This window comes from Pristis pectinata, chromosome 13 (genome assembly GCF_009764475.1).
Source record: "Pristis pectinata isolate sPriPec2 chromosome 13, sPriPec2.1.pri, whole genome shotgun sequence".
Taxonomy (NCBI): Eukaryota; Metazoa; Chordata; class Chondrichthyes; order Rhinopristiformes; family Pristidae; genus Pristis; species Pristis pectinata.
Genome location: NC_067417.1, coordinates 21193192 through 21219622, shown reverse-complemented (window position 1 = coordinate 21219622; position 26431 = coordinate 21193192). Strand labels below are relative to the sequence as shown.

The window sequence follows — 26431 nt, the reverse complement described above, 5'->3', positions numbered from 1 at the left end:
ACTGAAAAATATCTGCCTATTTGTATTATATATAAAATTACTGTGCATTGATAAACCACAGGAGCTTTGCTCTTGTGGTCATAATATCTTCTGATTCATTGTTGTCTCATTTCACTGAGTTATCCAACATTTTTCCCCAAAACCAATGGCTTAACTGGATTCCATCATGTTTTTTTGAAATCAGGTATTATTGGAAGAAAGTTATTAATTTAAAGTGAACTAGAAGCTCAGGATTATTTTCCCCTCATATCTTGGCAACATGAGCAGCAATGTACCACACTTTTTGAAAACAAGACAAATTCAGAGATGTTCTTTGCTGGATTCAAGGCTAATGAATATATTATCACAGAATTTGTAACAAATGGATTCATTTGGGAAGGTAGTTGAGTTGACAATGAAGCAGAGAATAAAATGGCAATGCAGCAGTAAACAGAACTGCTGTACACAGTAAACAAAATGCAGAAATATTTGCTACCCAAGAAAGAAATTTTTGCACACATTTTGTAATTAGCAACACTTCCGATTCATTTCAGAAATTTGATTCCATTCCTCAGGGAAAATAAATACTTTGCATTTGCAAAGTTTTAACATGATTAATTTTGACACGTAACAATGTGCTTTTTCTGGTCTACAAAATGATAATGCCAAATTATGAACATATCCCAATGCATTGCTGTTAAAAATATAAAATTAATTACTGCTAATTCAAAGTCATTGTTTCCTGAATATTTAAATGATGCAATAATTTGAATTAAACAGCATTTAGAGTTATAGAGTCATATAGCACAGAAACAGGCCCTTCAGCCCAAATGGTCCATGTCGACCAAGATTCCCATCTAAGCTAACCATACCTTGTACATTCTCTTCTAAATTATTGATATAGATGACAAACAGCAATGGGCCTAGCACCGATCCCTGGGGAACACCACTAGTCACGGGCCTCCAGTCCATAAAACAACCTTCCACCATCACCCTCTGCTTCCTACCATCAAGCCAATTGTGTATCCAACTAGCCAGCTCTCCCTGGATCCCATCAATTTAACTTTCCATTGCAGCTTACCATGCAGAACCTTATCAAAAGCATTACTGAAGTCCATATAGACTACCTGTACTGCCCTGCCCTCATCAACTTTCTTGGCTACTTCCTCAAAATACTCAAATTTGTGAGACATGATCTCCTGCGCACAAAGAATTATCTAATTACTTGAACTAAACATTGAATGAAGAGTAGACTACATTGCAGTTAGTCTACATTACAGTGCATGGTTCTTCCTATTTTCTCCCATCATGGATTGTTCACTTTTATTGTGGTACAGTTCCACTATCCTAGCATGTTATATGAGAAGAAAGGGCACCACAGCATAGCTTGATGTTGTCCTTTCCAAACATCCACATGTGCACGGATTGTGGAAGAGTTCGCTAGCTAATTACCAGGACTGAAAACCGCGGCTGATTTTCTACCAAGGGCAGTAGGAAAAATTTTCATTTGACCCATTATGAGAGTCTATTTATCTATTAAAATGCTGAAGGACCTCTGAATGATCACAATTAATCAATATAAAAAAATGTAATGAATCAGAAAAAAAAAACTTAAATTTATCTATGCCATCCTTTAGTGACTTCAATAACCTTACCTGCCTCTCATTCCCTCAGGGCTGTCTTTTCTGAAGGACTGAAAAAACTCTATACAACAGAACCTACCAGATTTCTAGAACATTTATAACCAGTTCATTACTGAATCAGACTTGAAAGATGGGCCTCCTTGTCCACCCACTTATTGTACTCTCTCAAGATGTTCTACTGCCCTCAACTTTGGGTTTCCTACTGGTTGTGCAACACCAACAATCTGCTGATACTGCTGTTAGTTTTTCTCTCTCAGCTCACTACCAACTACGTTGATTTGATGAAAAAAAGATTTAATTACAATTCATGCTGTAAATAAGTATATAATTTGAAAATGAATGCCAAAATTCAACTGTGAATCACAAGACAAATTCTGAAGAAAGACAAGCTGAAATGAAGACAACAAAATAAAAGTAATTAGATACATGATTACTTTTAATACAAATACTTCTAAATAACTATAATTGAGAGAACCTTGAAATCTAAGGCTACCAAAAAAGATCAAATTTCTTATTCTGATCAAGGCAATTAAGAAAGTGGCTGCAAAATCAACATTTCATATCTTCAATATTTCTATTTTTAGTGAAAAGTTAGCTTTGAGCTTTGCTCTGGTCTATCTTTCTTTTACTAAACTAGTAAAAAGAAAATAATGCCCAATTTTGTACCAAAAGCAATTTGAAGAGGGTGAGAAACATATTAACTTGCAGTTTTAGAAATAACTTTTGTAAAAACAAATCATAACAAAATGTTGACAAATTATTAAATACATACTAAACTATTTGTGGATTATAAAAGCGTACACAATATAGATTCACACATTTAATTGCCTCTAAATTGACGTTAAATGGTTACTCACTAAATTATGCCACAAGCAAAAGAGCATGGAAAATACCCATTGGTGCAAAAGAGCATGCTTATTTGAACTTGAGCCAAAGGTTGGATAGAAACTGTATTCAGCAAATGGTTATATTTTTAAAATGTGAGTCTACCTAACGCTGATTACATTGAACTAGAATTACACTGCATATACAGCACAGAAACCCATCCATTTAGTCCTATTAATCCGCAAGGGTATTTGTCCTCTACTTGAATCCTCCTCATCCCTTTTGTGCTATCTCTATAACATAGCTCTTAATTTCCTTTCCCCCCCATATACTCAGCTAGATTTCCCATTAAGGTTTCTATTTACCTTAAGATAGTCTCAGAGTAAAAAAAACGTTGTTCAGAATTCCATATTTAATTGCTTCATGACATTCACACTGAAACACTCAGCAGGTCAGAAAATATCTGTAGAAGGAGGAACAGAGTTAATGTTTCAGCTTAGTTTTGATGAAGAGCCTTCAACATGAAACATTAACTCTGTTCTTTTTTAAACAGATGCTGTTAGCTCTCTGTGTGTTTTCTGTATTTTCTGTTTTTACATCTTATATTGTTGACCTCAACAATATAATTTTAAAGATCTCCATTTGATCTCCCCACAGACTGTTTCCTTTCAACAGAAAAAGTACAGAGCCTATTCGTCCTTTTCTGATACATAAAACCTCTCACTTCTGGCATCATCTTCGTGAATGTATCTTGCAACCAGAACTACTTACAGGGCTCCAAATGTAGTCCAACCAAGATTTGGAAAAAAAAGTTGTTTAGTTTCCTAATTTTCAATTCAATCTGCCCAGGAATAAATCCTGATTTCTTAGTTTGCTTTTGTTTGAGCATTATTGACTTGTGTGGCAATTCTTTGGTGTTCTGTATTTGTACTCTCAGATTCCTCTACTCACCTACTTAATTTAGACCTTTATTTTTTTCAACTAATACATGACCTCTACTTTTCTTAGCAAAATATAACTATGTGGAAATTCATTTGCTATTTATCTATAACTCTTATAAATGCCTTCTTGTAATTTGTTGCTGTCCATTTCAGTTAACTATTCCACATATCATCCACAAATTGAGACACTGTTATTGATTTGGATGTCTGAATCAGTAATCTAAATTGGGAAGAATACTGATTGCTTGCTCTGATTTTTTTGGGATCCCCTTCCACCTTTTGCCCACTCTAAATAGCTATTCTTTACTCAACTCTGCAAGCTATACCTTCTATTTATCTGTGCATACTGAAATTTTGCATAGAGTATTTTGAATAAACCAAGAGGAGATTTAAAATATCACTGCAGTAGCTTCTGTTTGAACTATTTTTGAGAGATTTAGAAAGATAAATTACTAGTTACCTGTTAAATATACATGAATGTTAAGATCAAAGGATATAGAAATGCACTAAATTTTCTTTCTTCCTAGCAGTTATCCAGTTTTAAATGCCACAATTGGTATGCATCCACGTCCAACTCCAGCAGTGCAGTTTAGATCTTTACTTGGGTGAACAAGTCTTTTTTCTCAATGTCATTTTTGGTTCTCATGCAATTATCTTCCTTCTTTGTCCTCCTGTTCTTGACCTCTTCCACTAGTGGGAACAGCTTCTCCGTCTCTACTCTGTTTCGAGTTTTTATGGTTTTAAATATCCCTATCAGATCCTGTTTCAATCACCTCTTTTCGAAGAACAACCCAAGCTTTTCAAGTCCATGAAGTCTCCTTCAGTACCTCTCTATACCTTTTACATTTTTCCTAAACCTGATTCCTGAACTGGACACAATACCCAAGTTCTGACCAAACTAGCACCTTTTAAAGGTTCATCACTCCTTTCTTGCTCTCACTATACCTGTGTTTGTAAACCCGGACTTTTCTGCAAATTTGGAAATGGTGTGTTGAACTCCCATGTCCAGGTTATTAATTTAGGTTCAGAAAAGCACTGGCCCTGTAACAGATCTCTTGGGAACAATACAGTATACTTCCCTCCAATCCAAAACCCAACAATTCACTACTACTCTCTGTTTCTTATCACTTAGCAATTTTCTAAACACTCTTCTACTGCTCCTTTTATTCTATAGGCTTCAATCTTGATGAAAGGACTATTATGCAGCAGTTTATCAGACCCTTTTAAAAGTCCACATATTTAACACACTTTCTTCATTGGCTTTTTATGTTACCTCATGAATAATGATAAATTAGATAAACATGATTTGTCCTTAATAAGTTTTAACTGGTTTTCCTTAATCAATCCATACTTGTTCATGTCCCTAATTGTTGTCTCTAGAAGTTTCCTCACCATTGAGAATAAACTGGCTGACCTGTAAATGCTAGTTTTGTCCTTACACTCATTTTTTTGCACAAGCAAAATCTCCATTCCTCAGATACCATACCTGCTTATCTACAGTTGTTTGAAAAATTATAACCAATTCTCTAATTTTCACTTTCACCAACCTAGGATGCATCCCATCTGGACTGGGTCATTTTATTCATTCTATGTATACCTAGCTCTTCTATAGTGTCTCCTTTTTATCAAAGTTTAGTCCTTCCAGTATCTCGACTATATCTTCCTTTGCTGAGAATCCAGCAACACCAGCTTCCCCAGTACTTACTGATAAAGTACTCACTTAGTACCTTGGTCACACCCTCAACCTCCATCAGTAGATCTTTTTGGTCCCTGATCAATCCCACCACTTACTATTCATTTATTGTTTATATGGCTATAGAAGATTTTTTGGATTACCTTCCACATTTGCTACAAATCTTTTCTTATCCTGACTCAGCCTTTTTTTTTCAAACTTCCCATCTTAACTTTGTATACTCAATTTGGTTCCATTTGCATTATTAACCTCATATCTCTAATATGTCTTTTCTTCATTTTATTTTACTCTCTATCTCTTTCATCATCCAAGGAACACTACCTTTAATTTCCCTACCTTTACCCTCATGACAAGGAACCAAGCCTGTACCCAAATCATTTCCTCCATAAAGCATCCCATCATTCAATTTCAGTTCTGCCTTACAATCTTTGATACAACTATTACTTTATGATACAACTATTACCGTTCCCTAAATATTTCCCGAATGATACTGCCCCAGATCTAACTCCCTCCATCCAATACCTCTATCCTCATTGGGCCAGAAATATGCTGGTCAAGACAATTCCCAAACATAATTGAAAAATTCTTCCTCCTCTTTGTTGCTTATGTTATTACCATACCATTCTATATTAGGAAAGTCAAAGTCCTCCATTATCACAACCTTATGACTTCTGCTCATCCTTGTAATCTTCTTGTAAATTTACTCCTCTCAACCCACTAGTTGGCAGCCTGCAAAATCCTTCCAGTAGTGTAATAGGACCTCAATTCTTCCTAATTATAATTAAATAGATACTGTCCTTGACCATTCCAGGAAATCTTTTGTCACCAGCACTGCAATATTCTCCTTGCTCAACCACCTACTCCTCTCTTCCCTTCCTAAACGCCATGTATTCAGGAATATTTAATACACAGTCTTTAAAGCCCGATCCTTTTTTTGTAAGGCAAGTCTCCACTGTTGTCATAACATCATAATTCCATGTGTCTAATTCCAGTTGATTACTACATCTTGTGCGTTTACATCTATCCTCAATAAATTTTTGAACTCTTTCTACTTTTTAAATGTATACTATTTAAAACGGCACTACTTCTTGCTCTAGCAGTCCATCTCTCCCAATCCTTTATGCACCTTTTCCTTTTTTCAGGGTTACGCCCCAGTTTGCAACCCTACCAAATTTGTTTCAACTTTCCCCCATTGCCACTCTCCTCTCTAAATATAACAAGGACACTGGTTCCAGTTTTGTTGATGTGCAATGGCTCTAGTCTGTACAAGTCCCATCTACCCAGAACTGGTCCCACAGATCCAAACCCCTCTCTCCTACACCATCCCTCCAACCATGCTTCCATCCACACCATCCTCTGATTTTTTTAGTTGCTAGTATATGGCATTAGGAATAATCTAGAAATTACTACTTTTGAGGTCATGCTCTTAAAATTTTTTTGCTAACTCCTTAAAATCTCCCTAATGGGCCTCAGCCATTCTTCTACCTATGTCACTAGTACCAAAATGTCACCCTGCAAAGTACTCTGCCTCCTCTCAATATTATCTTTTATTCCCTTTCTACAACTAATGACTTCTAAACACAACTATAAAAAAATCATGAATGGATTATATTAAGCATTAGGAAAAACTTATCCATTTCAGAGATGTATAGTTGCAGAGACTACAAAAGCAAAACAATTTTAGATTGGGACATCCACTTGAACATGAAATTCAAATCTTAATTTGGGGATGGAGGAGTGGAGAAGTAGTGAAATTAACTGCTCAAACCTTTCATAAGATGGCACAGAAATTCCATCCAGTATCCATGAATCTGAGCAAAATCATATTTGTAACCCATGTCATCACACCTTTACAGGTTGTCATTCATTCTGCATGAGAACGGTCAAAGACCGCTTGAATCTGCTTTGGCATTTTACATAACTGGTTGCCAGTTTGTTATTCATCGTTGATTAAGAAAATCTCAGTTAACCACTCCATACCTGTTATGTGTTTGCATTTTATGCTAAAGATATTGTCTTTTTATTTCAAGTTTCACAGCCCCAGTTCCAAACTTATGCCCTTCACAATGAACAACCATGGCTATCCAGCTAATTATGGAGTTTGATAATTGATAATTATGCTGCCAGCACCAACTTTTTCTACCAACATCATGGTTATTACCAGCTGCTTTTGTTCAGGCAAATAAGTTCTGGCAACTATGTTTGTTGAGAAACTTATGATGGTATGTTTCCAAGAGTGAAGAATTTGCATATCATCTTGGTTTACTCCAGAAAAGTACAATGATACATGCAGACTCTCATGCTAACAAATGATTTGAATCATGTACTTTACGCCTTTCCTTGGTTTCTCCAAATGCTTGACATACTTCCAACTATTATATGCCATTTGGTCATTTTACCTTTGGCTCTTGTGCCTTTCAGTGATAATGTTCCACCATCCCTTATGGAATTATAGGTAGATTCAAAGTGAAGACTGAAAAACTGATTCCTATTGCTTTCAATAGAATTTGACTTTGATAGAGGTTAAGTTAGGACAGTTCCACTGAAAATGGATATCCCTATTCTCAAAGAAAGGGCCTTTTACACATAGGAACACTTCTAGACTTCCCTTAACATTTTAAACATAAAATGAATGCATGCTATATACGGTTATTCTAACAGTTGACATCAATAATGCAATTAACACTCAAATGCCTACTTACTAGATTCCACCCTCCAATTTTTTAAATTAAAGACAAAGGGATTTAATGCTTACGTTTCTTCATCTCCTGATCACTGTCAACCTATTTAATAATTGCTTCTATGGACCGAAAGATGTCAAATTGTCTTATGTAGAAATATCTTGTCTTTTCACTTAAAAACATGCTTACTCACCAATACTTTCCATTCCTTACAGACACCTACTAACTTTTTAAACTTTATAGGAATTTCTCAGTTCTCTTCCTCTCAGTCCAAGATACAGAACTATAGAATGCATTTTTCTCAAACACATTTTATCAGATTTACCAGAATTAGAACATCCTTGAACAATAGGTGCTGGTCTAAAACTTGCAGAATGGAAGGTGGAAGATAGCATTCGCAAGTTACACTTTTGGCTCTAGCATGTGCCTTTAATGTTGGATAAAACACAAATTACATTTGAATACTGGGATACCCTGACAGAACTAATTTGGAACTATTTCAAGCTAACTTTAGGTCATGGCTGCAGTCATAATGAAGTAGATATAAATCCCATGCAATTCAAAACCAAATTTTTCCATTATCTGTTTTAAATAATTTTGGTCTCGAATAACAATGTATTTTGTGCCACTGCGAACCCAAACAAAATATTACAATACTTAATCATTTTAGTCATTATCAGACTAAGTATAGATTGCCATTTAGCCTACCCACATAGGTGGTCCCTGTACCCACTCAATCCCATGATATCATCAGGCCTAGCGTTCTTAAACTTACAGCTCCCTACTATTTCCATACTTTGTTCTCTCCTAGGTACTGTTCAACAATCCTGTCTTAAGCTCTTGAGATCCATCTTTTCTAACTCCCTCCTTACTTTTGCAAACCAGTGTTATTTTCCCCCTGTTACTGCCTCCTATGTCAGGTTTTTCACTAATTTGAAAATGTTGTTGTAGGATAGTGAAAGAAATTGATGTTGCAAGATTTCTTGATATGGTTCAGAAGATGAGGCATTGGACCAGAATGGAAATTTATTTTACCTACCCTTTTTTTTTTATACCTGTTTTAGAGAAATATGTTTTGAAATGAGATCAACTTCCTGAAGATGATAACAATTGGAAAATATGCCTAAGTGTACCTGTGGCAACTGGACCCCAATGAAATTAACCAGGATTACATTAATGCTTTCCAATCTAAGGCTTTGTACCAAGGATGAAATGTAAGCATTTTTGTGGGTACCTAAGAGTCAGTATCTTGAGTTTACATTCAAGTTTCCATACACTACAATATGAAAAGGAGAAACATGCAAATGAATAAAACAAAAGGGAGTAAATCTTGTAACAGGCATAAAGAAAAAGTGTGAAAAAATTGTGAGGAATATAATAGTAAAGACTTACAGTGCACAGGAAACAGAAAAAGAGAAACACATAAATTTGATTAGTAAGGGGGTTAAGGGTTAGGATGAGAAGACAGAAGAATGGGGTTGAAAAAAAAATCAGCCACGATTGAATGGCGGAGCAGACTCGATCAGCTGAATGGCCTAATTCTGCTCCTATATCTTATAGTCTTATAAATGATGAATAGGAAGATGTGCCTAAGAGAGAAAGATGGGGATGTCAAACTTGGATGACAAAACAGAATGAAAAAGTGCAAAGTTTTTGCAAGAAGTGGAAAGATAAAAGGCACAAGTAGAGAACAAAAAAAAGGAAGTAACAGGAAGATGAAAAACCCATGAAACTCTTGAAAATTGCAGTTTGTTTGTAGTCAATTTATATGGTCTTAACATCTCATGAAGTAATACAAAATTCAAACATAGTTTAATGTTGGCATTCAACATTATTCTATCAAAAGTTATGGAAATTAATTGTGCAGAGAACAGAATAAATTAAGTTAGCTGATAAAATAGCCAATGGTGCATCATACCATCCTCTACCAATCCCTAACCACCATCATCCAGTTATGTTGGATTATACTTGTCTGGTTCCATTCTTACCTGAATGGTCATAATCACAAAATCACTTGCAATAGCTTCCTGCTTCTGAATCAGGTTTTCTCCAAGGATCTGTATTCTTGACACCCACCCTGCCCCCCATTCCTATCTGCAGCCTGCCCCTTAAAAACATCACCCGAACAAACAGCCTTTATTTCAAACACATATGCTGACAACATCTTTATTTTCTAAAGTTACAGATAGCTTGAGTTCCTGACAAGAAAAAAGTGTTCACTAACTGCACTCTCTTTCTCAATCTTGCTGTCATATTTGGCCTTGAGATGAGCCTTGAACTGCATAACTATGTCATCAGTAAGACCAGCTTTTCCAATAATACAGATCACACCCAATTATGCTCTTGTCTCATCTCGCTAGCTGATGAAACCTATTCTAATGCTAGCTAGCATCCCTCATTCAACACTACATAAAATGAAGGTCATCCAAATCTCTGCTGCCTGTGACCTAACTCATACCATTCTATTTACCCATCACCTGTATGCTCACTGTCCAACATTGCTTTGATCTTAATTTTTTCTTTCTTACATACTAACCTCTTTAGGCCCTTGTTCTTCTTCATTGCTGTGATCTCTTCTAGTCCTACAACCATTCCAGATACCTAGCTTCATTATGTTTTTAGCTAACAAGTCTGTCCTTAAAATATCAGGTGTCTATTTCTCTTTCCTCCCTGAAGACATTTCTTAAAATGTACCTCCTGACTAAGTTTTTGGTCATCTGCCCCAACATCCTTGTAAGATTTTGTGTGACGTTGCTCCTGTGAAGCACCTCAAGATATTTTGTCATATTAGAGGCATTGTATAAATGTTATTGAATTGCATCAAAATTTATATTTACAATTTCTAAATATAACATCAGAATATTTGAATATTTGGTGTTAACACCAGCAAAAGCCTTTGAAAATTGCTAATTATTTAATTTCCACTTTGCTACTTAAAAATAGTTTCATCGACAAAAAAGTAGTCAATGAAAAGATACTTCCCAAGTTTACACCTGCAGTTCCTATTATTATTGAATCAAAAAATTCATTTCTAAAAAATATGTACGTATATGAAGCACAATCAGACAAAATAAAAAAATGTTTATCTCAGGATCTCAAGTAATGTAACACAGTTCTTAGCCTTAGTTCCAGCACAATTCATATTCCTCTTAAAACATGTTGCTGATTAGAACAGTCACTGGTCATGTGTGCCTGAGAATTACAGCAGTTCAGATAATGTCTGAACCACTGCAGGCAGTACACGTGACAACCAAGACTTTTATCTGTATTCAAACAGGAAGAAAATTGAATAGAATTGCATACCAGGAGCAACTGCAGCAGAGGGGGGAGAAGCTGCCTCATCACCACCACTTTTCTGACTCATTGATGCAATTTGTGTCTCACTTGATGGAAGCTGCAGCTCTTTTGGCAGTAGGTCATAGACAGATTCTGTAAAGAGGGGGAGGAAAACTGCTTAGTTTAAAATGTTAACTACACTTTTCAATATTTCCTCTAGTGAATATAACAATGACAGGTACATAGGTAACCATGTACGAAAAAATCAAAATCACATCGTCAAATTTAATAGTTTAAGCCATGACCAAATTCTCTCTCATCTGTGACAAAAGAGTCAATTTAGACATGCTGACATTGGTTTTAGAGTTTCTAATTTTAGCTGCAATATGATAAATAGAAGTTTTATTAACAATACAGCACATACATTATGTTCTCAATAACTGGTTAATCTGTAGTGGCACTCACTGTTTCATTATATATGAGGACCACAACAATCCTTAAGTCTTAAAATTCATAATATAACCATAAACAAAATTAGACTGAACATTTAAGTGCTGAGAACCTGGAAGGGTAAACACATATCTAAACTGCATAAGCATTAAGGAGCAATTGCAAATATGTGAGCTCTCTGACCACTTACATTTTCTTCAAATCAGATCAAAAGGGGGAAAAGTTACAATGCCTTTCTTTCCTCAAAAGGTAGGTCACTCAAGCTCTATCTTGTGTGCGATAAATGCATTTACAAGCAAAACTGTGTTTCACATCCTGAATGCAGACTTGGGTTCTGCATAATTGCCTGCTAACTGAAAGAATGTGAGATTGACATTTTCTGTCACTCACATTGGCTGCTTGCTCTTCAAATTATATTATGCCAGAAAGGCATATTCTCTTCTACTATCCCCCAACCAACTGTGGATTAATTGGCAATATTATCTATGAACAATATTAGCCAGCTGCAATTTTTTTTATTGCAGTAAGTCTGGAACTTAACTTTTTTCATTTTTCTATTTTGTGTGCCACAGGGATCGATATTGGTGTGCCGCAGGGATCTGCACTGGGTCCCCTGTTGTTCATCATATATCTTAATGATTTAGATGAGAATGTAGGTGGTATGATTAGCGTTTCCAAGATGACAACAAAGCTAGTGGTATACTAGACAGTGAAGAACGATATCTAAGGTTACAACAGGACCTAGATCAACTGGGAAAGTGGGCAAAGGAATGGCAGATGGAATTTAACTCAGACAAGTGCGAAGAGATGCACTTTAGGAAGTTAAACCAGTGAATAGCAGGACCCGGGGGAGTTTGTTGAACAGAGGGACCTAGGGGTAGAAGTACATAGTTCCCTGAAAGTGGCTAACACAGGGAGACAGGGTTGTGAAGGCGGCGAATAGCTTGCTTGCTTTCATCAGTTGGGGCACTGTATACAGGAGTTGGGACTTTGTGTTACAGCTGTACAGGATGACAGTGAGACTGCACTATGAGTACTGTGGGGAGTTCTGGTCACCATGCTACAGGAAGGATGTGACTAAGCTAGAGACAGTGCAGAAAAGATCAACAAGGCTGTTGTTGGGACGAAAGGGCTCAAGTTCTAAGGAGAGACTGGATACGGTGGGACTGTTTTCCCTGGAGTGAAGGAAGCTGAGGGGTAACCTTATACAGGTTTATAAAATCATGAAGGGCATAGATAAGATAAATAGTCCCAGTCTTTTTCCCAGGGCAGGGGAATTCAAAACTCAAGGGCACAGGTTTAAGGTGAGTGAAGAAAAACGATCTGAGGGACAAGCTTTTCCACACACAGGGTTGAGGGTATACGGAACGAACTGCCAGAGGAAGTGGTAGAGGCAGGCACACTTACAACATTTAAAAGACATTTGGACAGGGATACGGTTAGGAAAGATTTAGAGGTATATGAGCCAAACACAGGCAAATGGGACTAGCTTAGGTAAGCATTTTGGTCAGCATGAATGAGTTGGGCTGAAGGGCCTGTTTTCATGCTGTATAACTCTATGACTCATTCAATTTGTTTAGCATTCTCATTAAAGTTAGAGCTCAATACAATTTTAATTCTTTGCATATACTATGACTTTCATTACTGCACATGTATTCTCTCCCTTGGGCAATATCATGGCAGCACACCAACTTCATGCCAAACCCAACATCTACTGTTCAATCTTGTGTAAAATGCCTCCTCTATTAACTGGCCAAATATTGCTGCTATCCACTGAAGTACTTCAGTTGTTCTAGTTGCTGAGCTACAGTAAGCTAGGAAGCAACAGCTGTCTTTGGGAGTATCTCCATGTCCTGTCAATCATTTGTATGGGCAGGCCACCCTGCAGGTCCTCTTTGTAACAGTTCATTGGCTACACAGAGGCCTCCACAGCAGAAGACTTTGTTGCACCTTGCAGATACAGCATTCTAACTTTCAGTATGTTTCATCTCATGAAGCTGCAAAAGGTTACTGCAGGCTGAAGCAATAAACCATCAAAGCCAACTACTCCGATTTGAAATAGTACTCCAAACCTTTAAATTCAGAGGTTAAGTCTACAATTATTATAGATCTGTAATTAAATTTACAACTTTTCTCTTTCAATCAATAAACAGAAATGTTCAATAATCTGGAGTCAATCATAATTTTTTTTTTACAAACAGCTAGATAAGGATAGGGAAGGAACAGGAATAGAAGGATAAGTTGATGAGATGGTTAGATCAGAGGAGACTCTTGGGGAACATAAACACTGACATAATTGTACTGGGCAAAAAGGCTTGTTTCTGTGCTCTTTAAATTCTGTGTAATGTAATTCTAAGTACAGAGTTCATTCATGCAACGAGACTTTGCCCTGTTGAACTTGGGCAGAGTAGTGATTTAACACAATCTGATTCAATTGTAGAATGGAGTCTCAGTTGACGGGCCTGGAATGAGTACGTAACCATCCCAGAAGACTTCTATGCAAAGTTCCAACCATTAATCCTTTGTGGATTTAAAATAATCTAGAAGAATGTGATTACAGCAAATGATCCAAGTTTCCAAACCATAACATGATCTTTGGTTTTGTTATCATTGCTGGCTCCAATTAACTTTCACTTCTAAATGTCTCAAAACGAATAAATATAGCAACAGGTTAGGAAGAAAATTGCCCAGATTATTAAGATACTATTTCCCAAAGAGTCAATAGTGCTTATGACTTTTGAAAAGATACAGGATTCTGCTTATATTACTGAGGAATAATTATTCCATGCATCAGAATACTTTAGATTAGTTCATCTACAGTCCATCAAACTGCAAATCTTCTAATTATACAAACTTTGCATCAATGCAAATTATGTGACATGATTTAAAACACAGAAACATAAGAAAGAGGAATAGGCCTTATACACTGCTCCACCATTCAATATGATCACACCTGTTCATCCATTTCAGTACCATGTTCCTTCTTTCTCTCCCTATCTCTTGATCCTCTTAGCGTAAGAAATACATCCAGCTTCATCATGAATATATTTAATAACTTGATTTTCACTGCTTTCTTTCTATGGTAGAAAATTCCATAGGTTCACCACCTTCTGTGTTAAGAGATATCTCCTGACCTCTGTTCTAAATGGCACATCGATATCCAGAGCTGTAACTCATGGTTCTGCAATTCTAGCCATTGTGTACATCTTCCCTACATCTAGTCTGTATAGTCAAGCCCTGTACAGCAGTAGGAACACATCCTTACTTCTGTACTCAAATCCTTTTGAAACAAAGGCCATTTGCCTTCCTGCTTTTAGCACCTGTACGTCTACTTTCAGTGACTGGTGTTCAAGGACACCCAGATCTTGTTGTATCTCCCCTTTCCTCATTCTTTCAGTGAAAAATCTTTGTGTTTAGAACCTTGTTTTTATAACCATATAAATCCTATATGTGACAGATGTAAATCAAATGTGGCTTCTTTGACACATATGTTTTGGTCCTGTCCTCTTTTGGAAAAATATTGGAAAGACATTTTTAACATTACTTCAAATGTACTGAAGATTGACTTACAACCTCACCCTATCACTGCAATTTTTGGATTACCAAGGACGGAGTCTGGCCATTTATCTGCTTCCGCTAACCGTATGATTGCCTTTGTTACATTAATGGCCAAATGATCCATTTTGCTTAAATGGAAGGATCCAATACCCCCCTACTACTTTTCAATGGTTCTCTCAAACTATATCATGTTTAAACTTGGAAAAAATTAGGAGTGGTACTGTTGATCCTTCGCTTAAATTTGAAGATATTTGGAGTCCATTTATTCAATATTTTCACATGATATAGATCCCCTTTCAATAACTTTCCAACTTAGAGGAATGGAGTTGACGACATAAGATTGCTCTGTTTCTGCTGAGAAATTTTAGTCCTGTCTTTTTTTTGTTTTTTTTTTGAAATTTTTCTGTTTGGTTTGATATATTGTTTATAATTTTTCTTATTGATTTGGAGATTTTTTTTTTCTCTTTTTTATTTATATAATAAATCTTTTTCTTTCCTTTCTTTTATATTATATTCATTTACTAAGAGATATTTGGATCTACAGATTTTTCATATTTTATTGTTCTTTATGACTATCTAGGCCATGATTGTTCTCCTGATCTCTTTGTATTACATGTACAAACATTGATGTTATATATTAATCTGTATTAATTTGAAAACTAATAAAAAGATTGAAAAAGAAAAGAACCTTGTATTTATTCATGTTAAACTGCAGCTGCCACGCATTTATCACTCACTCAACCTGTCTAAATCACACTGGAGTCTCTTTGTATCCTCCTCACAGTTTGCATCTCCTTCCCTGGCTTTGCATCATCTGCATATATGAAAGAGTTTCATTTAGATCCCTCACCAAAATCATTGATATATTTTGTGAATAGCTGGGACCAAGCATTGATCCCTGCAGCACTGCTAGTCACTTCCTGCTACCTGGAAAAAGACCTATTTATTGCTGCTCTCCATTTCCAGTCACTCAATTCACGTTGGTATACTACCCCCAATCCCCATGTGTATTTTTTCCTCTCTCCCTTCTTTTTGTAAAATAGTGAGATTACATTTACCACCCTTCAATCTGTAGAAACTGCTCTGGAGTCTAACAAATTCACAATGAATGCATCCATTATTTCCAGGGCTACTTCCTTTAATACAATATTATGTAGATTATCAGGCCCTGCAAATCTGTCAGTCTTTAGTCCCATTAACTTTCCTAGCACTATTTCTTTAGTAATACCAATTTCCATCAATTCCTTCCTCTCACCAGACCTTTGGTTCCCTAATATATCAGGGACATTAATTATGTCTTCCTTTGTGAAAACAGAACTAAAATTTGTTTTCAATTGTTCTGCAATTTCTTTGTTGCCATTATAAACTCCTGTTTGCAACTGTGTAGGAACTTACTAACCTTCTTCTTTTCATATATTTATGGAAGGTTTAACAGTCAGTTTTTATGTCCCCTGCAAGTTTACTCTCACACTCTATTTGCTCCCAATAGCAACTTTTAGCTGAATTCTGAACTGCTTCCAACCCTCAGGCATGCTGGCAATTTTGTCTCCTCTTTGGAACTAACAGCGTGACTAATTTCTTACATAAGCCACAGCTGAACCCTTTTTCGCAGCTTACTTTGTGCTGGACAGGATTGAATAATTATTGAAATTCTTTCATACGTTCTTTGAATATTGCTTTCATACATTTAATAAAGTTCCCCAATCCATCATAACCAACTTGTACTTCAGTATTCCGAACCTAGTTTTGGATTCTGGACCTAGTTTTTGTTTCTACTACTTCGCTCTTCATCTTAATGAAGAATTCTAATATGTTATGGTCTCCCTTCTCTAAAGGGACCACGCACAGGTCTGGCAATTATTCCTTTCACATTCCATAATACTCAACCTGGGATAGTATGTTCTCTATTGGACCAAAACAAAAATCCTGTACATTCTCCAGGTATTCCTCCTTGACTGTATTGTTTGGCTTAACTAATCTGATATGTAGATTAGCCTAATATGTAGATTGAAGTCACCCATTACAGTTGTATCCTTATTGCATGTGTCTCTAATTTCCAATTTTATTCCATCCTCTACATCAGCACTACTGTTTGAGATGTGTAGACAATGCTCACTAAACATTTCTTTCCCCTTGGTTTTTGTTAGTTCCACTCAGACAGATTCTATTATGATTTTCCAAATCAATGTCCTTCCTTGCCATCGCACTGGTTTCCTCTTTTACTATTTACACCATCCCCACCTCTTTCCCTTTTTGCCTATCCCCCCTAAATACCTCTGGATGTAAGGTTCTCAGACACGTCTCTGTAATGGTAAAATTACCATCATCATCAATTTGTGCTGTAAAGCCATCTACCTTATTGCACATGCCCTGCACATTATGGCATATTGCCTTTAGATTTGTCTTTTCACATTGAGTCCTCCTAGCTGTTTGCACCTCTTGCATACCATGGGGTGTTAAACTATATTATAAAATAACCTTAGATTACTCCAGTTTCACAATGAGTGCTGGGAAGATAAACGTAAAATTTCAGGCATTGAGTTTGTGTGAATTGTGCATAAATGTCTTTTTAATAGTGACTCCTACCAGTTCTCATCTTTCTTTAGCTTCTTTCCTTTCCCTTCTTAAATTCACCCACACAAATTCCAAGCTTTTAATCATAAATTCTTCTTCCTAATCCTTCACCCTACTCCTATCAAAATGTTAAACATCCAGTTTTCCTACATGTTCCAAGTTTCCTCCCAAATTCCAAAGACATACGGGCTAGGAAGTTGTGGGCATGCTATGTTGGCACCAGAAGCGTGGTGACACTTGCGGGCTGCCCCCAGAACACACTTCGCAAAACATGCATTTCACTGTGTTTTGATGTACATGTGACTAATAAAGATCTTAATCTTATTTTATAACAACTCTCTTCTCTCAAGTTCTCTCTCTCTCCCCCCTTCAAATTTGCCATTCTCACCTGCTTTTCAAAAACAAATGACATCTATCTTTAATGTCCCTTTCCACTCAAAACTTTTTGAATATGTTCAAACTTCCCAAATTTATGTGCAACTTTTCCAGAATTCCTTGCTTAAATCTCTCCCATTGTTTCTGCTTTGCCATAGTACTGAACTATTTTTATTAAAATTACTAATCCACTCCTCTGGTAACCTATAGCATTTGACACCAGTTACACTGACACCTCTTCATCACCATCCAGCTCTCTGGGACTTCAACTGCCTGGATTTACTCTCAGTAAGCAGCCATAGCTAGAAAACTACCTACCATAGTCACCCTTCTTGCTGCTGCAGGATTCTCTCTCGTGTCCCTCAGAATGCCATCCTTGGCACCCACCTTTTTCTTACCTGCACATTGCTCCTCTTTAATGTAACTAAAAGCACAGCATCAGTTTTCATATGTATGCAGATGACACCCTGGTCTACTTTGTTGCTATCTCCTTGTTGACTATTCCAGTGCAATGGATTACAGCAAAAAGGATATTTCAATGGAAATCCAAGTGAAATTCCAATACCTGCTCAATGAATGAAACTGCAAGACTTGAGAACTTTATGTAAAAGAAAATTTCAACTTTAAAACAAGTGAAGTTACCAGCACCAAAGACAATTCACAATTTGTAAGACCATTTTCTGCATCTTAATGGAGCAATTTTATTTTAATGTTTGATAGTTTCAGAACATCTGTTACATTTAATGTCTGCATTTCAAAGTTATACACGGCAGAGCAATACAACAATTGCAACACATTTACTAAACAAGATCACAGGACAAGAGAGCAGAAGCAGGCCATTCGGCCCATCGAGTCTGCTCCAAGGAAAGGGAAATAGAAATGAGAAATGGGGAATGAGGGAAGAAAAAAAACTATTCTAATCCCAATTTCCGGCCTTATCCCCATATCCCTTGATATCCTGACTATTTAGATATCTATCTATCTCCTCCTTGAACGCCCCCACTGATCTGGCCTCCACTGCTGTACGTGGCAAGGAGTTCCACAAATTCACCACCCTCTGGCTAAAGAAATTTCTCCTCATCTCTGTTTTGAAACTGTACCCTCTAATTCTAAGATTGTGCCCTCTGGTCCTGGACTCACCCACCAAGGGAAACAGCCTAGCCACATCTACTCTGTCCTTTCCTATCAATATTTTAAATGTCGCTATGAGGTCCCCTCTCATTCTTCTGTACTCACTGGAGTACAGAACAAGAGCCGACAACGCTCCTCATACGTAAGCCCTTTCATTCCTGGAATCATCCTCGTAAATCTCCTCTGAACCTCTCCAACGTCAGCACATCCTTCCTAAGATGTGGGGCCCCAAACTGCGCACAATATTCCAAATGAGGCCTCACTAGTGCCCCGTAGAGCCTCATCAACACTTCCTTACTTTTATACACTATACCTCTCGAAATGAATGCCAACATAGCATTCGCTTTCTTTACCACCAATCCGACCTGGTGGCTAACCTTTAAGGTATCCTGCACAAGTACCTCCAAGTCCCTTTGTACTTCCGTGCTTTGGATTTTCTCTCCTCCTAGATAATAATCTGCCCGCTTATTTCTGCTTCCAAAGTGTACAACTGCACAATTTCTCAACATTGAATCTCATCTGCCATTTCCTTGCCCATTCTCCTAAACTGTCTAGGTCCCTCTGCAACCTTCCTATCTCTTCAATACTCCCTACTCCTCCCCCTATCTTGGTGTCATCCGCAAACTTAGCCACGAAACCATTTATTCCATCATCCAAATCATTAATGTACAAGGTAAAAAGGAGTGGTCCCAACACCGACCCCTGTGGCACACCACTAGTAACCGGTAACCAACCAGAACGAGATCCTTTTATTTCCAATCTTTGCTTCCTGTCAACCAGCCAATGCTCCACCCATTCTGTTATCCTACCCGTAATTCCATGACCTCTCATCTTATTAATCAGTCTCTTATGAGGCACCTTATCGAAGGCCTTTTGAAAGTCTAAATACACAACATCTACCGCCTCTCCCTTATCCACCCTACCTGTGATTTCTTCAAAAAACTCCAATAGGTTGGTCAGGCAGGATCTTCCCTTCACAAAACCATGTTGGCTAGGACCTATCTTGCCTTGCGCCTCGAGGTATTCCGTAACCCCATCCTTGAGGATAGATTCCAATAACTTTCCCACCACTGACGTCAGACTAATAGGTCTGTAATTTGCTTTATGCTGCCTCCCACCTTTGTTATACAACGGAACTACATTTGCGACCCTCCAGTCCTCCAGAACCACGCCGGAATCTATCGATTTCTGGAAAATTATCGCCAATGCCTCTGCTATCTCTAAAGCCACCTCCTTCAGAACCCGGGGATGCACCTCATCCGGTCCGGGAGACTTATCAGTCTTTAGCCCATTTAGTTTTCCTAGCACCTTCTCCCTAGTAACCTTAACTGAACTCAGTTCCATTTCGTGAGACTCCTGACTAACCGGCACATTGCTGATGTCCTCCACAGTGAAGACATGCAAAATATTCATTCAATTCCTCTGCCATCTCTCTATCGTCCATTATAATAGCTCCTGCACCATTATCAATTGGTCCTATATCAACCCATGTCTCTCTTTTACACCTTATGTATTTAAAAAAAACTCTTAGTATCCTATCATGAAAACCTTTATAATTTATTGCTTGCATGGATAAAATACATACAGTCAGATGGTTAAAAACTTATTTCCTGGTCCAGAGAAAGTTCAAGTAGGTGGTTGCTGGCATTGCTTAGGTCAAAGTTTTGGCCACATGCTCGAGTGAGCTCAGTTCAGATCTTCATGTTTTACTTCAGAAAGTGAAGAGTTGTTCCACTACAACCACCATGGAAACCCATACTGAGGATTGTAGATGACCCAGGTCATAATATTGATCGTTTCTGTTTACATGCAGTCATAGCACGTCAGATCGTGAACAGGAATGGAAAGCTCAGAAGTTAAAGGATAACATGACTGAACGTAAACTGTAAAAGCATTAGTAGTAGAGAAGACATGTTGAAGACATGTGAGAAATTTGTGAGAAATCAAGAGCAAGAAAAACAAAATCACACACACATTGCTAGTTTACGATTTGAGCAGAAAAGTACAAACCAAAACAACAAGCTCCTTTGTGTAAAGCAGTACTACAATAACTGAGCAGTTATTTTTCTCCATTGCATTCTTTCATTATTCTGGTTTTGACTTTTTCACTGCCTATTTTATACTTCAATGACAATCTCTAGAGTTGAACAATTTAACAGCCACTGATTTCTTTGAAGAATAATGTTCCTATTCTATTGTGCAATTTTACCATTTGTTATCACTTCAAAATTAAATCAAAAGAACACAAAGATTGCTTGAATTTATATGCAACTTTAAATATCCTAGTCTTTAGAAAGGCTATTTTGTTTTCTGCACAATATTGTCAGAGTCTCGTTATTGCTAAATCCAAAAACATTTCAACTGCCCTTTACATTGGTGTGAAAATATGGATAAGCCTTAAAGGGGCAATGTTCAGAAGTCTGATTTTAAAAGCTGGTCACAAAAGTATTCCAAACTTAAATTTGTTTTTTGTTATACAAAAAAAATCAACTGCATTACACTGTTTTCAATTGCAAGTTGTACCTTCTTTTAGAAGCCAAGGGATAGAATGAAATCAAGGCACTAATCTCATTCATATAACATCTTAAAAATTTCTAGCAGAATGCAGGCTCCAATTTTATCTCAGGGTAAATCTGGTCTGGTGAGCACTGAAGCAAACAGGATGTGTCCAAAAAGGGGTCAATGTGACAACCAGAGTATTTAAATAAGTTGAAATTTCTCTTGTAGAAAACTGACATGAATAACATCAACAGGGAAATACAGAAATGGTACTATGCAAGCTGTCAGGAAGAAGATAGCTTTGGGTCAAAAGCAGAGAATGGTAAGAAGCTTCAAGGCAAAGGAAGCACCAAGCTTACCTGATGTGCCTGAAGAAGCACACCATAGGCCACAAGCAAGCTAATCAAAGTTTCAAATTAACTGGGTTGCTTTTGGTTAAATGGTGCTTGCTTCCAGCTTCTGCCTGGAGACTACCAGCAAAATGTGCTTTTCAGATTTAAAACCATATCACAATCCAAATTATGATATCAGACTCCAACTTTTCAATAATTCAATAGCTCTCAAGTCCCTGAAATAGCCTTCATTCATCACATTCTTTTGACAAAGTAAATGGTCAAACAGTTTTTCTGCCAGGAATAGTTATCATAAATAAATCTACTTTGAGTGCACACTGGTAGTGTAATTAACACAGTGGCGATATCCATTAACACTAAGCAATCATGGTACAATCATTGCAGGTTTATCAGGTGATAACATACAAGCAGTACAGTAAGATAACAATGTATATATTGATATATTAAAGAGAACTGTGTTCTCTTTACCCCCGGCGGGGGTGAGGGGGAAGCTGTCGACATTTTGGGTCAAAGCCGTGCATCAGAATGGAGAGGGGAAATAACTATGAAGAGGACAGAGGGACTGATGAGACTGAGGCCAGAGGTGATTAATGGACAGACGGGGAGGGGGATGATGGGCAGATCGAGCCAGGTGGGGTGAGGTTAGGGGTGGAGTTGGGAGACATGACAGATGGAGGCAGACAAAAAAAGAGAAAGATGGATCCAGAAGTAGTTGGGGGGGCAAAGATGGAAGCAACTTCTGGAGCCTCAGTCTGATCTCTCTCTCACCACCCCCCCATCCCTTTATATGAGTCATTTCCCCTCTCTACTCTCAGTCCTCATGCAGGGTTTTGAAACCAAACATCAGCATTTTTGAGGGAATGATAACCCATACATACATTAATTTTTAGTGCTAAAGAAGTTGCTAAACAAAAATTCCGTATTTCCTTGTGATGAGGTTGGCCATTGGTGCACGTCGGGTCTCAGGGCAGGCCTACTTCCTCACTTATTTCCTGGTACCTCTCTCAGTCGCCCATCAACTCCTCCTACCCACCTACACTCAGAGTAATTTACGTTAGCCAATGGCCGGAAACTGGATCATGGCGGGGGAATATCCTCACAGTCACAAGACCGCGCAAATTCCACATAGTCAGCACCAGAGGTTAGGATCAAACTCAGGCTGATGACGCTGCGTGGCAGCAACTCTACCTGCCATGCTATTGTGAAGCTTTGGCTTAGTACATGCAAGTGTAATATTTTCAGGGTTTTTCTTACTGCAAGAGCAGTTTGAAAATACCATAAATTCTTTATCTGATCAGTGACTTCTGATTATGTTGGAGAAAACTGCAAAACAGTGTTCCATGTGGAGAGCAGGGAATCACTGATTACAAATTCAGGACTTCTGCTTTTAACTACACATTCTACTCCAAAATTTGCTGACTATTTTTTTTAAATAATGGTGAACACTGATAGCTTTTCCACTGTGCTTACTGCAAGGATTATCTTAAAAAGTAACCCTCATCTCCATACCCAGCTCACAACCCCACCTTCATTGCCCCCATCTTTTAGAACCAGAAAGCTTGCTGACCTCTGCCAGCATGCCAGGAGTCCAGTAATACCACGAGTTTAAATGTCTAAACATAAATGCATCTATTTATAAAAATAACATTATTCACAGCTCACAGTGTCATTCATATCGTCACTCCAACTCACAGACCAGTGAAATATTTAGAGAATGCAGCACCCGCATGGCTCTCTGCCACAGAAACAAGAAAAATGGCTCTCTGCCAGGTGCCATGCAAACATAAATGTATGCCAGTGTTAGTACTATCTTAGAAACTAATTGTTCTTTATTCACATACCAGTGTTTTTTGTTTGAAAACATTCCTTTGTAAAGTACAATCTCAGCAGTTGTCCTTGTCCCTTTTACCCCCTCCTCTTTCCAAAAGGACTTAAAATGGAGCTGTCGCAAAGTACACTCAGCCCAATCCAGCCAAAGGTCATTCAAAGACAAACATAGGAAACGACCTGCTTCTAACTGCTTGGGGAAACATTGTAATAGGCTGATAACATCAAAAAGCATTACTAAAGTACCTGGAATAATTTAAATTATGAACTAGGATTAGAGAGATACGTTTCTTAGCCATTCAGAAAAATAAAATGTTAAATTATACAGAGTAAGGTGACTTGGTTTTAATTAACTTGTAAGTTTCAGTTTAATAGTGATGGCTGTAATTGAGCTCACTGATGCAAATAGAGAAGAAATTGTTGTTTGTTCTCCAAAAGGACATTTTCTTTAAGTCAAATAAATTTTTGTTTGGTCTTTTATATTTGTTTAAATTAATTTTGAAGTCATTAGCTGTCTAATTCTGTTGCAAAATCTAATGAAATATAAACCATAGATGGCATCGCTGAATTGGTCAAAGGATTCTGGACATAGCTGACTTGTGCTATTTGCAACTTGTTCAACTCTAAGCTCCTCATCATTGTCTGTTACTCCATCTCTGTCATATCTCAACTTCAATCCATCTGTTCTTGTCAATTTCAAATTTGATTATCTCAACACTCTGCTCAACAGTTTCCATTCAGAAGCTTCTTACAAACTTCAGTTAATCTAAAACTATCATATGTATTAGGTTCCATACCAATGGTCCTTGCAACACACATCTTCCAAAAACTTAAAATTGTCAAATTGATGTTTATAGTTGTGAAGCCCCATCTCTCATTAGTACTGTTAAAACCATAGCACATCTACACCACTCTCCAAATGATCGTTGATCCCATACAACAGCCATGAGTCATCTGGATAAACTCTAAGTTCTAGAATTCCCTCTCCAAACCACTTCCCCTCACCATCGTATTATTGCCAATAACCTCTCTTTGACCAAGCTATTGGTTACCTATCCCAATATTGCTTTAAATGATTCAGTACCACTATGTATTATCATAAAACTCATGTGAAGTGCTGTTTTACCACTGTATTTGCATTATTTAACAATGTTGCCCTTTTTTTCCCTAATTAATTTTTCATGATGTGTCACCGGCAAGGCCAGCATTTATTGCTCATTCCTAGTTGGTCTTAAAAGTGACAATGGAGAGCTATCTTTCTGAATGCTCCAGTCCTTCTGGTGAAAACACTTTCAGTGTTGTCGCGTTGAGAGTTCTAGCATTTAGATCCAGTAACAATGGTATGGCAATACAGTTCTAGTCAAGATGGTGTGCGTCTTGGAGTGGTATTCCTATGTGCCAATTTTCCTTGTATTTTTCAGTAGTATAGTTCACAAGTTGGGAAAGCCTATAGGAAAGTAACTGCAGTGCAATTTGTGGACGGCATGCACTGCAACCACAATGTGTCAGTAGTGGATGGGTACCAATCTAGCAGACTGGCTTGTTCTGAATTTATGTTGAGCTTTTTGAGTATTGTTGAAGCTGTAAAGGTGAATATTTCATCATAACCCCGATTATCAGATTGTGGCTTCCAATGGTGAAAAAGGCTTTAAGATGCTAAGAAGTGAGAGTAACTTGAAAGCCAGTATATGACCTGCTCTTCACACCACAATGTTTATGTTTTGGTCATTGGTGATAATCTGGATGTTGAAGGTAGGGATTTATCATCTTTGGGGTTGGGTTTTTTTTCCTTGGAGCAAAGAAAGTTGGTGGGGGGGGGGGGAGGAGGGGGGATTCAGGGAAGAACCTGATTGATATATTCAGGAAATTTGAGGGACATAGAGATGGTACAGAGTGAGAAGAAACCTTTCCCATTCCATGAGCAGAGGGCATCTTTATTGTAATGGGTAGGAGGTTTAGAGGAGATTTGAGAACCAATTTTTTCACCCAGAGGGTGGGTGAAATCTAGAATTCATTGCCTGAGGGGACAGGGGAAACAGGTCCTCTCAAAATATTTGAGAATTATTTAGATGAACACTTGAAACAGCATAACATAGAAAGTTATGGAGATGAGTGCTGGAAAATTGATTCGTTTAGAGAGGTATTTTTTGGCTGGCCTGGACATAGTAAGCCAAAGGGCCTATTTCATGTTTTATCACTCTTCAAGTCTGTGATAAAGCCATTGAATGTCAAGAGGTGGTGGTTAAAACCTTCCCTTGTTGGACTTGACCACTGTCTGGCACAAATGTTACTTGCCATTTATCAGTATATTCACAAATGCTGTCCACATTTTGGTGCATGCATGGCATAGACTGCTTTATTATTCTGTTAGCTTAGGCTCAAGTCCTAATACTAGTAACAAGAGAGAAAATTATGCTTAACCATATTTTCCAGAAAAATTTCAAGCACAGGTATACAATTTTGTACATGGGACGTTTGCAATAATCAGTCAGGAAAAAAAAAAGGAAACTTTAAAAAAAAATTGTCATAATCCATCACTCTAATAAAGCAAAAAAAGTGTTTTGGGAAAGCAGCTGCTTATAACTACAAAAATGACCCAGCAAGAACACTTGAACACTTACTTCTT

General features: G+C 37.4%; 1 protein-coding gene across 7 annotated transcripts in view; it reads right to left on the bottom strand.

Moving 5' to 3' along the window:
* nfat5b (nuclear factor of activated T cells 5b) overlaps positions 1-26431 on the bottom strand; it is a 151558-nt gene that overhangs the window by 74044 nt on the left and 51083 nt on the right. For all 7 annotated transcript variants that reach the window (XR_007957328.1, XM_052028033.1, XM_052028034.1 and 4 more), the window contains one exon: positions 11066-11191. Coding sequence is in view for 6 of the 7 variants with exons in the window: in XM_052028033.1 (XP_051883993.1) it covers positions 11066-11191 (126 nt within the window). In the remaining variant the exon portion in view is untranslated. The remainder of the gene's footprint in view (positions 1-11065; positions 11192-26431) is intronic.